General features: G+C 42.3%; 1 protein-coding gene across 1 annotated transcript in view; it reads right to left on the minus strand.

The window, feature by feature from the left end:
* LOC104966350 (receptor-type tyrosine-protein phosphatase mu-like) overlaps positions 1-13,091 on the minus strand; it is a 15,035-nt gene extending 1,944 nt beyond the window's left edge. The window contains exons 1-5 of the mRNA XM_010795539.1: positions 13,086-13,091; positions 5,531-5,685; positions 4,815-4,950; positions 2,797-2,946; positions 1,669-1,842 (exon numbers count right to left, since the gene is read on the minus strand). Coding sequence (XP_010793841.1) covers positions 1,669-1,842; positions 2,797-2,946; positions 4,815-4,950; positions 5,531-5,547 — 477 coding nt within the window. The 5' untranslated portion in view covers positions 5,548-5,685; positions 13,086-13,091. The remainder of the gene's footprint in view (positions 1-1,668; positions 1,843-2,796; positions 2,947-4,814; positions 4,951-5,530; positions 5,686-13,085) is intronic.
* Positions 13,092-14,369: the final 1,278 nt, after the last annotated feature.

Raw genomic sequence — 14,369 nt, forward strand, 5'->3', positions numbered from 1 at the left:
AAATCTAGTACAACCGCTACACAAACGAGTTTTATTTTATTGTTCTTGAAAACGTGGTATGTTGTTCCTCTTTTATCCGGAAATCCGTTATAAGCTTTTCTTTATCCGTTTTGAGTTTATTTTTATTGTTTGTTGAATCCATAAGAAGAAAAAAACTATACGAATATTAGAAGGGATTGAATTTTCCGCATTGAATATGTTAAAATACATGGCACATGCCAATTTTTGACAAGGATGACTGGCCGCAGAGTTGTCCAAAGGGTAGTGACACCGAAATCGTGTCCGCGGCACCCTTAACATTCAGGGAAATTATTCACTCCGCAACTGATTCCGTATGCAGTCGTAATCCACCCGGGAAAGGAATATTTTAGTTTTATGACCGAGGTTGTTGGGGGGTTATGAATTTACGTTTATACCCTGGTACTTTTGTCACGTCTCGGACCAGTCCCGACCTCAAGAAATGGGACAAGGGTATAGTAGAGTCCTTTTAAGAGTCATGAAAAGTTTTCCAACGATTTTTTTACTAGAGTCATAATAATTCACTTTACATTGGCATTACATAATAATTCATTGTTACTAAACATAAGAAAACAAACCGGAATGCATACTAGCCGAGTTTAACCTACTCGGTAAGAATCAAAAGTGAACGTATCTTGACATTAACGTACTTTAATACTTGACAAAACAAATAATACCAAAACACACACACTCTTTCGGGCGTCCTTCTTATCGGTTTACGAGTACGATCACCCCTATTACCCCTAGTGACTATTTCTTATTCCGTTAAATGGTCTTGCTAATTCGCGAAAATCTAAGTAAGTGAGGTTGGCCTCGAGTAATTTTCCTCCGTAACATCGGCGTTAAGATTTAAGAACCATTGACTTAGGGACACTGCAAAATTTAATTATTTAACTGGTGAGGCCAGTCGTTCCGTACTTTAACCCGTCGACTCGCTCCGATTTTGCAAGGGTGTGCCCGGGTGTACAACGAAGGAACAGTTTGCGATAAGTCACTACAGTTTCGTGCCATAAAACGGGAACCTATGCGATTACCTGGTGTGGTAGTGCCTATAAAATTCCGATCAAAAAAAAAAAATGACAATCACGACTGTAGCCACAAAGTCGCAGAATATGTATCTTCCGTTGACCGACATTGGAACTCCGAAATTGGAACTGAAGTCAAATCGCATCGAAAAAACTTCAAGAGTGTACGTTGTGGACGTCCAACATCTGCACTCTACATTTCTCTGTTCCGTAGTGGTTCTGTTCTTTGTGTTAATAGACAGTATTACTTTATCAAGAAGGGCGGGTGAATGGTCGGAGGGGTGGAAGGATGTTTATGTTCGTAAATGTTTTGTTCCAATTAAATAACAATAATTGTGTACACCTCTACAAGTATTGTTTATATCACCGCCATTTTTTTTGGGTATTACCCCGGTCAACTCAACTCCAGTAAAGTTTTTCGACAAGGGACCTTTTAGGATACCAATGCAGGTCGAAAAAAACGGAAATATTCAATTTATAGTATCGACAAGCAACACTTCAAACTGTGAGTAATTTAAAAGGAAAGAAACCAGTTAGAACTGTCTGTTTAAGGCGTCTAGTGGCTCGATGGAAAGACAAGGAAGGAAGCCACGACAGGGGTAATAAAATAAATATCGACTCTTACATCCATGAGCGCGGCGTTTATGTAGTTGGAGCTCTCCCCGTCGATGGTGATGAGGAAGGGGAGGCAGCGGTCTGGAGGAAGGACGTCCATGCAGCGGTTCTTCTCGTGGTTCCTGGGCAGCAGGGCGATGCTGCAGTCCTCCACCCGCAGCGTGGGCGTCACCATGTTCAGAGTCTGTCAGGGACGAAGAAGAATCACACACCGTCAGACCGGCGCAGGAAGGTAGGCGCTCGGTTCTTGGGTGTGCTAATTATCTCCCAATATGGTAATTAACAATGCAATTCTTTAATCAGTTACATTAGCGATAGCTCTTACTCCCCTGATGCGACTGAGATGAAACTTAAGGGGGGGCGATGCATCTCGTATAACACTGATTGGTCCGAGGAGGGGTTCTACTATTACAGATTAAAGCAAGGTGATATATTTGCTTCTGAACAGAGGTGGGAAGTAGTGGAGTACTTTACAACTTTTTACTTCTTACATTTTAACACAAATACCTGTACTTTCTACTTCTTACATTTTAACACAAATACCTGTACTTTCTACTTCTTACATTTTTAACACAAATACCTGAACTTTCTACTTCTTACATTTCCCAAACAGGCCGGTTCCTTTAGTTTGAATGTGTGTTTGGTGGCGTGATCATTATTATTTAGTCATTGCGTGCCTATTGATTTGAACACGATCCGTGTATCCATCATTTCCTGGTCTTCTCTAAAAGGGACCAATGAAAACGTTGTCATGTTGCCGTTGGTCACCATGGAAACATTCATTAGCTAACAATGACATTATTGTTCTATTAATATAAAGGGAGGTCAGGTACTCTTTAAAACAATTGGTAGTTATGCATGTATGTTTATTTAAGTACATTTCAAAGCCCATACTTCTTTACTTTTACTTGAGTAAAGAAGTTTAGTCAGTACTTCTACTTTCACCAGAGTATTTTTAAACACGAGTATCTGTACTTCTACTTGAGTAAAGGATGTGTGTACTTTTGCCATCTCTGCTTCTGATTGGCACAGATTGGTCTGCGCCATTCGTCAAGAGACAACATGTTTACTGTTGTTTTGAACTTGTCCTACTCCTGAGATATTGCTTTATTTGCATACAGAGTGTGAATCTCCTCACCCTGAACTCCTCTTTAATGGGGCTGGAGTTGGTCTGGGGGTCCAGGCGGTTCATGTCGTAGTAGACGGAGCGCAGCTGACTGGCAGGGATGGTGGTGTCGCCACAGAGACACGCCTCCAAGATGGCGTCGTGGATGAAGACATACTGCTCCTGCAAAAAACAGCATCCTCATTGCGGATCTATAAGACTTCTTACACTTACGGCAAAAGAGACCGTTTTTTTTTTACCAAACAGAAGTGGCAGAAATGCATGACTGTTCCTCTGCCTTTTCACCAGAAGTATTCAATGACCTTTCCGTGACCTTACCATGATTATTCTTTTCCCCTGAGGCAGTCTCTATGACTAATATTTGTCATTGTCTGTGTTCAAAGGTTACATTACATAATTTTGCATATTCTTGGTACAAAGCTGATTTCATTCTGTTATAAAACCCAGACTTTCATGACATTTTTAAAAACCTTAGAGGCCTGGAAGAAGGCTTTTTCAGGAATTCAATGACCTTTTTCAGTTTTTGAGGACCACGTCAAACTGTGGTGACCTTGGTCTGGTCAAAACCTCATCGGGTTTTTGCACATGATTTTGTCAAGGCTTAAAACAAGGCTGACGTTTACACACAATACGAAAAACACCCTGCTTTCCCAACTTCCTGCAGAGCAAAACTGGAAATCGCGACACATTTCCTCCTCCTCGCATCAGTCACTCAAGCAGTGGACGTGATGACACAGCTTGAGGCTTGATGCAAATCTCTTCTGAAGTGACATTTCCAGCTGACACTCCCTTGTCACTTCGGACCAAAATCCGCACACTTGCACAGGGGTCACTGATTCACAGATTTACGGGGAAACATGTGTTGCCATTTGTTAAGTCGGGTGCAGAACCTGAACTGCTGACCCGAGTGTTTCACTAGCTCAGGCTGGGTCGGCGGCAACACGGCCCTCAAACAGGAATCAACAGATTGATAGATCCTATCTGAGCTCATAAACTATAAACAACAACAAGGCTTTTCATTTTCGCGGACAGATTAAACCACGTTGGAGGGTTAGTGTCTGGCCGCGGGCTCAACAGCCGTGCCAACAAGCCCGAAACACCTGCGAGGGGAAACGCACACACACACACTTTGAAGGTCACTGAATTTGAGGAGAGTGACTCAGGGTGAACAACATTTGGTCTCCAGTTACTCAAATCCCAATTCGGACGTCAACGATGAAGCATTTGCCCATTATGTCCAACGACGCCTGTGATTTAGAGGGAATTACGGTGAAATGGAGCATCCAACGAGACTGTGGACACCTCCAGATGGCCCGTGTTCACGAAAGCACAAAGTCCATCGGGTAGCCCGCACTAGTATAAAGATGGAGGGGTGTTTTCAGACGCCAATACCAGCTAAATGATCTCATTTACCAGCATTTAAACCTTTTTTATTATCGCATGTAATGCCAAGCACTTGTGTTTAGCCTACTGGGAAATAGTTGGTGTGTTCTATAAATGTCTTATGTGAGAAATCATAAAAATGTAACTATAAATTCATGTCAAAATATAAACATGTTATATTTAAAAACAGGTTAAAACAAGAACTGAGAGCGTGTACAGACGTCACATGGAGGTCAGTTATAATGTGGACAGTTTGTTATATAATAAAATATATCCCTACTAAAAAATGCACTTGAACTGGCGCTTCAAAATGACTGACGGCGAAAAATTAAAACTAATTATACTGCATTTTAAAAGATAATGGGCATCATCAGTCACTGGCAAACTGGAACAAAGTCCCTACAGATTGGATCACTTAGTCTGCAGATATATTGACTAATAAATGTCAGGTAATGATTTATTTCCCCTGAATAAAAAATACAAAAGAGCTTCTTTCTTTGCTTTTGTTCTGGAGCACCAGAGGAGCTTATGTTTAGTAATCCTCGCAGAATCTAGTTAATCCACATTTGATGGCAACAGCCTGCCATTCTGAATCCTCACTCTTCCTTTCACTCATGGAGAGTCACAGTGGGACAGATGCACCGTACCTCAGTCTGCACCATGTTGACCCTCCGTGAGCGCAGCTCCCTCACACAGTTGTAGATATCGACCACCCCCTCTCTCTCCGCCATGTCCAGCATGATGTCGATGACGATGAAGCAGCCGGTCCGCCCCGCCCCGGCACTGCAGGGAAACACACATTGGACACTTCAGCGGTGCCATAGAAACCACTGTTTTGTTAAGGAAACCTACAGTTTTACATAATTAAAATATTTGAAGTATTGTCCCTGTACTTGAAGTCAGCAATTATTTTTTTCCTAGAGACTACTGAAAACTAATGTGCGCCAATAGACAAACAAGAAGACTGACAATCAAAGTATGTTAGGAGGAAATAGTGTTACTTTCTTACAACATATTGGCTATGATCTACATTTATGCACAGGTCTACCTTCCATATTGCTGAGAACATACAGATTTGGTTTTGTTTTAAGATATTTTACGGCAGGAGCGCCTTTATTCCAGATGCAGCGTTGAAAGGGGGAGACAAAGGGGAGGATATTGTCGAAAAATGTCACAGGCTGCAGACGTTACTTCATACTTTGCTTATCTTGTGGCCCCAACTGCTAATGTTTAAAATCTGAGGCCTTAAAAAACTGTGGAGTGTAACATCAACTAGTAGGACAGAGAACATGTATACACTGACAGGTGAGACAGAGGATAACCTAAAGTATGAAACAGAGTGGTCTTTGCAGTGCACACCAACCTGCAGTGGACCACCATGGGCCCAGCGTTGGTCAGGGTCTTGGACTTGACTCTCCTAATGAATCCCAGCAGGCCCGTGGCGTGATAGGGAACCCCGTGGTCTGGCCAGCCCGTGAAGTGAAACTGTCGGATCTCCCGAATCTCATGAGCCCCTCTCTGAGGAGCAGAGTCATCATGTTAAACACACAGAGCAGAGCAGTGTTTGGAGAGAACAGCAGATACAGTGTGCAGACGATGTGAGAGGTCCTTCTTCAGCAAATAGAGAGTCAGATTGAATACAAACACACACTTCATGGACAAAATCGAGGAGCAACGTTTTCATTATCCGACAGCAAACAGGATGTTCAAGGCTGCCAAAACCTTTTCTTGACCTTTAGTACAGTAGCATTTCTCTAGTCAAGCCTCTGCTCCAGGAACACAGGATTATGTTGTTACATCTATAAACTTTTACATATATCTAATATATATTTGCAGTTTAAGGTGGACCTATCATGCTATATTTGAAATATATTGTAGGGCCATACCTATACAAAACATGCCTCTTTTGCAGCCCTGTTAGAGAAACGCAGATCTTGGGTCCTTAGCTTGAAAAAAATAAATAAGAGGAAACAGGGCTGCAAAAGAGGCATGTTTTGTATAGGTATGGCCCTACAATATNTGTGTGTGTGTCCTAGCATTACTATACTTGTGGGGACCTAAATCTGTTTACACAGTCACATGTGGGGACTGGGGACAAATTGGAGGTCCCCATGAGGGGAATCATTAATTTTAGGGTGAAGACTTGGTTAGGGTTAGGCATGTTATGGTTAGGATAAGTCTCCAGGAAATGCATGTAAGTCAATGTAATGTCCCCTGAAGTGATGACACATGGTGTGTGTGTGTGTGCATCTGTATTCTCTGGGAGAGCGGGCGCTTTTATAATTCATCATCGGCTCCAGCAGACTGACGGGAAGGAAGGCTCAGTCTGCTGACACTGAGCAGCAGAGATGATAGAAGCACACACACACAGACGAGTCTCTCTCAGTCTGAAAAACTGCATACTGTACCACCTGAAAAAAGCACCTGGGCATTGGCACAGTTGGCGAAAAAAAAAATTAGGAAGTAGTCTCTTCTCTTTCCCCAGTAAAGTTTTTCAGTGAGTGACACTTCAACTCATGCCCATTGGGACCAGCGGTAGCTCAGAAAGTGATGACACCCCCAATAGTGCTGGATAAGCTAAAGTATCGTACCCATAAATTGGCTGTGGGGGTGGTTGAGGATGTGCTTAATATGGCAGACGGGTGGCGTAACGTTGTCCCTGTTCTCTTATGCTATAAACTACAATGACACTCATTACTTTGGGTTTTATTGATGAGTCCCTTTGCTCCGTCAAGGTGACAACGGCAGGTAGAACAGCTGTCACTCCATAAAAGCCTCATCACCTCAGCTCCGCTACCCATTATGTAGGTCATTCTCTCATCCCGGGATTTTTTTTTTTGCTGGAGGAATACCACAACTGACTCTGAGTAATTCAACGCCAGCCACAGCTCACCTACTTAGCGAAATTGAACGCGTGCATGCGGCTCAGCCCTCCCAGTTTGCCGCCTTGCCTCTGTCCATTTTTATGTCCTGCGGATCATTTAAATACCGATCAGACATGAGCTTCCTCCTGGTGTAGACTGTGAATTACACTGAAGCCGGGGTGCAAACGGCTCCGATAAGTCCCTGCTTCCTCCTGGTGATGTGGAAAATATTCATGATGCGGCGAAGGGTTCAATTTCATCAAGCGTTCCCCCTCTGGTCTTCTCCGCTCTTCCCTCCCCTCCTTCACAAGCACCAAATGTCACCAGCATCGCAAAAGTTTTATTATTTACAGGTTAACATCTCAAAGCCCACCGGGGGCGGGGGGGTTGGAGATGGAAAAGAGAGAGAGAGCAAATCAATGATAAGTGAGTGTACATTATGCCAGAGTCTGCTGCATGTAATATTAATGGGCAAGAGGGAACACAGCGCCTGTGTGTTTGTCTGAGAGTGTGTTTGCGCGCACGTTGATCGGGAGTTTTGCGGCGTACCTGGCTGGGGGACTTCTACAGCTGTCACACTCATCGCTTCTGAGGAGGAACAGGCCCGGTCCCAAAACACAGCGTCGGCTGCAGCAGCACTCTGACAGCTGGAAGTGAAGCTTCTACTGGTGTACTTCCTCTGTGAAGTGCCTCCTCCAAACTTCTTCAACTAGACTTCACGCAGCTCGTAGAAACAGTGCTCTCGCCGCGTAGTTCCTCGAGTCATCTCTCAAACCAATTTCTTCCTTGAAAAACTTAAAAGGGCAAATGTCATGCCTGTTGTACGAATGGCAATTGCTGTTAGTTGTGGTGAGAAGACATGTCAGCCCAAAAGTGTCACATTCAATAGGAAACATGAAGAAATATGAAGTGACTTAATCCTTAATTCCTCTCAGCTGCAAGGCATTGGAGATGGTGCACAAAAGCCTCTCCTTGCTTAAAACCTAACCTCAGTGAATCAGCTACTTGTTAACTAAACTCGAGCCCTATGTAATGATCATAGTTCTTTGCAAAGGTACACATAAAAATTGCTGCCACTCTGACCATACTGTCCTGATTTGAACTGTCATTCAATTTCTTTCATCGAAACACAAAAGAACGAGCCTTTAGAAAAATCCAATTTCACTCTGATCATCACTATTGTTTGAGTCGGTGTTCGTTGTAGAAATGGCAATTGTTGTTAGTTGTTATGGTGACAAAAGATGTCAGTGGGGCTGTGAGGTTTGTCACATTCAGTAGAAAATATAAAGCAATGAAATTCAGCAATCCTTAATTCCCCTCTAGAGGCAAGGAAATGGTGATTATGCGCAAAACACGCAACTCTATTCTTTGTACTACACTTTACGAAAGTACTTGCAATTGCCGCAAAACCTAAGTAGGCGAGTAGTAAGCTAATTTTAGCAAGTTGATTTACGGAAGTACCCCACTTCAACTGTCGTAGTTCAATGCGTACCAAACACATACAAATGGCCGCCACTCTGATTATCATGCTATCTAGAGTTGAATGGAAAGGTCTGTTCTAATGTCATTCTAAGTTAATGATTGAAAAAGTAGAGAATGAGCCTTATAGATATCAATTTCCTTCTTGTCGTCACCATTGTTTATGTTTGTGACCATTTTTTTCTTATAAAGCAATTCATCAGGTGCCAAACTCACTCGCTTCCTAACTTGTCATCAAGTTCAGCACTACTTACCGTCTGCTCTTCACCTATTTCGCATCTATTCATGTAAATGGGAACATAAATTGGCTGGCTAAAGCTTGGCAGGAGCCTCACATTGGATGATTTGCCACACAATGCCAAGTGTTATTGTATTCCTGAAGTCCTACACACCAGCTGTCCTGCTTCTCAGTCTTCCTCTCGCAAACTTCTCAGCAGTGCGTTTCCTCCCTTCGGGGACAAGTGTAGGAGGAAGCAGAGTGGGTGGTTCAATCAGTTATTGGAGAGGCTGGTAGTGACTGGAATTGGAGATTGAGGTCTTACTGTTACAATCGAGACAAAGCGCCGAAATGTGGGAATAAAAATGGAAGATATTGAGTTTTGTTCCAAAATGTTGAGCTATCCAATTTGGGATGGAAATAAGTGAGCAGAAGTTAAATTCTTAATTTAACAAAACATCAACTGTTATTCTCTGCTAAATGTTTCCAGAGAAAATGGGCTGGCTGCCGAGACATGATTGTGGGGATCATTTGGAGTCATTTATCTTTTTATTCTGCAAGAAGTCTCTCAAATTTCACTGCACAGTTTGGCAGAAATTGATTTAAACTATGTTGCATGAGGCTGTGCTTGAGTACAGTTGGAGGATAGACCGTTAAAAAACAGTTTAGGCACCACAGAAAGCAAATCAAAACACGGGTTGATCAATCGAGTCATTAAAATGGTGATGGCACTTTGTTGATCCCCTGAGGGAAATTAGGTTGTTGCAGAAGACGAAACCCAATAAGGAACACAAACACTTCAATAATGGGAAAGGATGCTGGAGCTGCTGCAACTGGTGTCTCATAACTTCTCCACTGAATGATCAAAAGATTAAATACTGTTTATATGCAACAAAGCTTGTTTTAAGAGTGCTTTTACCTTGATTTGCTAATTGGACATGATAGACATACAAACATCCCTAGTTTGAGATCCGCCATAATGTTGTAGTTTTAACTACTAGCTAGAAGATAACCCTAACTCCTTAATTTTGAGAAGAGTAACGCAGCGTCCACACGGTGGCGTGCGTTGAAGCTTGCAGGTGGGCGTGTCTGAAACTCGACCAACAACCAATCACATGAATCTCCCGCCCCGGACACAAGGGCACATGGTTTGATTGGCTAGAGCTTGTACCGGCATATGATTTGATTGGCTGACGCTTCCGTCGAAGCTTCAAAAGTAGAAAATTGCTCAACTTTTGAAGCGAGCAACGTGAGCAACGCGTAGCGACACTCCCACAATGCAGTTCGGCGAAGCGTGACGTCACCCCATTCAAAGTGAATGGGCAGAAGCGTTGAAGCTTCAACGCACGCCGCCGTGTGGACGGGCCGTAGAGCAAATGTCTTCTTACCTATATGAAAACCGCATATATCAGTCAATGTTTGAATAAGTGAAGACATTGGGACATGTGTCCCGTTCAAGCAGTAAACGAACCATTTTATTTCAGTAATATTCAACATTAAGTTGTGTTATTCATAAGGGCTTCCATTTAGCCTAATGTTTAATTTTCCAAAAAACTCTGATTGCAACCTTCCTGATGCAAGTTAATCAACATTTCGATGCATCAAAACTAAGATTTGTGTGTCTCTTTTAAAGGGTATATTTAAGATAGGGCTTAAAGAGACAGGCATCAAAATTCAGCCTTTCAGAATGACGTGATGCGGTAATATTTTGAAAGACCGTATGGGGAAAATAATAGTTTTTTTTTACATTAAAGTATGTAAACATGTTCTAGTACAATTTACTTGTGTGCCCTTTAAATGACAATTAAAAAAGTATTGAATTTTACATCAAAACTTGGAGACTGACCAAACGCTGTCCGCCAAAAGCCTGTAAGAATAACTCAATTGATTTACATGACCTGTTTTTTAACAGGATTCAAAGGGGCTAAAGGTTATTTAATTTATTTACCAAATAATTACAGTGATGACTGAAAGTTGAGTTTGTGTCTGTGCCGTGTCTCTCTGTGTGTCTCTGAATAATTTGTCATGTCTCCAGGTAATTTGGCCCATCGCAGGAGAATGCACAACTGCAGAGATTTGCATTCACTAATTAATTTGTCAGAAGTAATTTTTTTTCTCCACTTGGTGCTTGATTAAAACTAATATTAATAATTCTAATTAACCAGAATAATAATTAAAATCCTATCAATGCACAATTATTGCTCAGTGGAGTTTTAAATATTGGAGGCATTCAATGGCTCGCTGCTCATTTATTTTGATGTTCAGCAGACACGGTAGGGTCTGGTTCAGTGGAAAGGTTGGTGTTGAGCAGATGAGGTGTAGTGGTAATTACTTTGAGCTTTGCCACACACACACACACACGCACACGCACACACACACACAGGCTTTAGCCTCATCTTTAAATGTGTGATTTATTTACACTCACTTGTTTTCATCTGTAGTTAAACCCTCCGCTGTAGAGTAAGCACTTTGCGATGAATCTGTTATTGGAAGCACTATAAATAAATCTGGTTTGACATGGTTTTCAATGTCCCATCCAAGAAGGGAAAATGGAGGGGAAATGCTCTGTAAACTGCATTGTTGCTGCAGCACTGTAATACCTTCAAATCCCCTGTGTGTGCTTATTGTGTGCAAGTTGATCTGTTTCTGTTTCTGCCTCTGAAGACAGAAGCAACATGTGAACAGTGAACATGTCGCCACTGCATTAAGAACATCAGTGAAGTGAATAATACATACACAAATAGTCTTTTTTAAAGGAAGTGATGAATAATGCGTTAAATTAAACATGATGCGAATCATAAGATTAATCCAGGGAGAGTTGTGTAGATTGAAAATTCAGTGTATTACTGTTTATAAACTGTTCTCCCTGGCTCTGTGGATAATTTTCACTTTTAGCTAGTATTGTAAGATTTGTGGCAACACTCATAAATTATTTAGTTTTGTTTGGTATGGGCCTTTTTGAAAGAGTCGGACAACAACCTTAAGTTCCATTTAATTGAAATATCATATCCTACCTACAGTGATATTTAAATAAAATGTTGCTTCTATGTTGCTTTTTTGGCTGAATGGGAGCAAACTCCTTCAGCCATGTTTAAAAATATAGAAAAAAGTTGTCTCCGAAATAACATTTCAACAATCTTAATTGAAATTCAAATGTTCAGGTAGCAAAGTGCTCTGTCTGTGAGTCTGAATATTTTAGCCTTAAAATGTATGTATTGACAGATTAAAGAAACCTCCTGTAGTTAATCCAAATACAATGCACCATGACAGAGTATCTAGAAACTCAGATGTTAAAAAGGTCAAGAGGACAGAATAACTGGATTTAGCCCAAAAAGAAAAAAATGGCTTCTGTTGCAAAGGACACTATCAAATGGGACTAGGATCAACACATGATGTAATAAAAGGACTGTAAGTGCAATTTACTAACTCACAAATACTCTCTTCTGTTTTTTTAAAGGCCCCATGCAGGAGACGGTGTTTGACTTTTGGAGGATGGTGTGGCAGGAGAACACGGCGGCGATCGTCATGGTGACCAACCTGGTGGAAGTGGGCAGGGTGGGTATTCATTAATTTGATGTTCACTCCAACCGCTGATCTCAAATAAGATTACCTTGCCCCCGGACGGCTGACAGCCTGATTGTATCTCAAGGCAAACGCAGCCATCTTTTTTTTAAGTGCCTTTGTGTGTTTGAACATCAGTACCCAGATGTTTCTGTGTGTGTGTGAGGCGCAGGTCTCGCATGCCGCCAGCTCTTTTTCCATCCATCTGATCAGTGAGAAGAAACTGATTGATGGCCTTCATTACCAGAGAGGCATCCAGGCAACTGAGTACTGTTTCATCTGAGTGGCTCTATAACAGGAGATTACACTCCGCTGTCGTAGCCAGCAGCTCCTACCAGAAATATCCCTTAATGTTATCGTCATTGGACAAAAGAGGACTGCTAGTGAGTGGTAGAGATGCTTCATAGTGTTCGAACTAATCGTAGAACCTTGACTCCATTTTTTTGTTCGCTATAGCATGAGGTCTGCCTCAAAGAAAGAAAAAAAGAGCCCTACTTCAGTCCTAATTAGTTCCACTTAAGTCGCACTGTAGTTCCTCATGGTTAGGTTATAATCAAGAGAAAATGAAGGTCTTAGCGTAGAGTGTAATGCTTTGACTGCCTGGGGGTTTTTACTCCAAGAATGTTAAGCACATTCACTCTGAAAGCCCCTTTAAACACAGGCACACCTTGATTCCGCTGATGTGCATATTTGGTGGGGGCTTAAAGGTAGCAGAGCTGATAATGATTCATGGGCCCATCTCTAGGTACCTCATTAGGCCGTTCCTCTACAGTAGCCGAGCCCGGCCCGCCCCACACCTTCTCCACACCTGCTTAGCTGCGGAGCGTCCTCCGAGGGCCCCGGCCCCCTAACCGTCTGTTATATGATCCTTGTCCAATGGCGGGCGGTAGGCACAGTTGGTCACAGTGACGGTGGCTCCTCGGTGGGGCCTCATAAAACCACTCTGCCGTATCACAGTGGGCCATCTGCTCGGCACAGTTGCTGATGAACTCTGGGAAATCCTGGCACACGCAGCCTGTGTACCCCGCTGGCTCACACACAGGGGCGGCGCTCTGCGTACTTTGATGTATGAGAGATTTGGTTTGTAAGGTTGTTTGTGTGTGTGTGTTGAGGTGATGCTACCTTGTGCTTCTTTTCCAATGTGAGAGAATGAGTTCAAGTGCCATGAAAAAAATAGACATAAGTGGACCCACAAAAAAAAGAACATCTGTGTGTATGCTGGCATAATTTAGCCCAAAGGCTGATTCCCCCCCAAAAAACCAGGCGCCTGATTCAGAGTGATTTAATAAGGTAATGGCTTTTGCCTAATTCAATCTGGCTGGAAGCGGACGGTGGATTTGTGATTGTCATCGGGGATTAGTCATCGGGGTGTCAGAGAGAAGGACCTGAAAGTCCCCGTCTGTCTGTGTCACTCCACAAACCAGAATCTCATTTCATTCCTAATCAGTGCTCGTAGACTCCAGAAATGAAAATTGAATCTAGTTGTGGCTGATGTCACATTTATCCCTCATCAAAAATTATCATTCTCTGATATACCTCCATGATCTCCATCTCTATTACCAGCCTTACTCCTTCAGTATCAACAGTTTAATTGAACGGGGGGGGGGGGAGATGTGTACAATTTTTACCCGTTGATACCCCTAATACGAGTAATATTTCCAGTGGGATGTTTTAGATTTCTGTTGGGAAATCTGTTTTAAACAGCTGAGAGTTTATTATTTCATCTCGTTATTGGATTGTCATTATATCTCCCTCATCCAATTGTAGAACATCGTCTTTTTAATGTTTTGTCCTTTTTCTCCCTACTGGTAGTCAAAAAAACTTAAGGTGGACAAATCTCACCCCGTCCCTCAGTGTCTATTCTCTTCTCTTCCAGCTTCTCCACAGTCTACTTTTACACTCATTTTCACATTATCGATGTGGGAATGAAAAAGTGAGAATGTGAGAATGAGAATGAGCTCACCGTCGATACGCAAGATTCCCATTTACAGCAGGTCTTTGACCAGGGGTTGAAACTAATACGAAGCAAATCTCATCTTGGCTTCAGAGAAATGTCTCAGACGCTGACATATCAGGTGGCA

Source organism: Notothenia coriiceps, unplaced genomic scaffold (genome assembly GCF_000735185.1).
Source record: "Notothenia coriiceps isolate Sejong01 unplaced genomic scaffold, NC01 NC01_scaffold00037246, whole genome shotgun sequence".
Classification (NCBI taxonomy): Eukaryota; Metazoa; Chordata; class Actinopteri; order Perciformes; family Nototheniidae; genus Notothenia; species Notothenia coriiceps.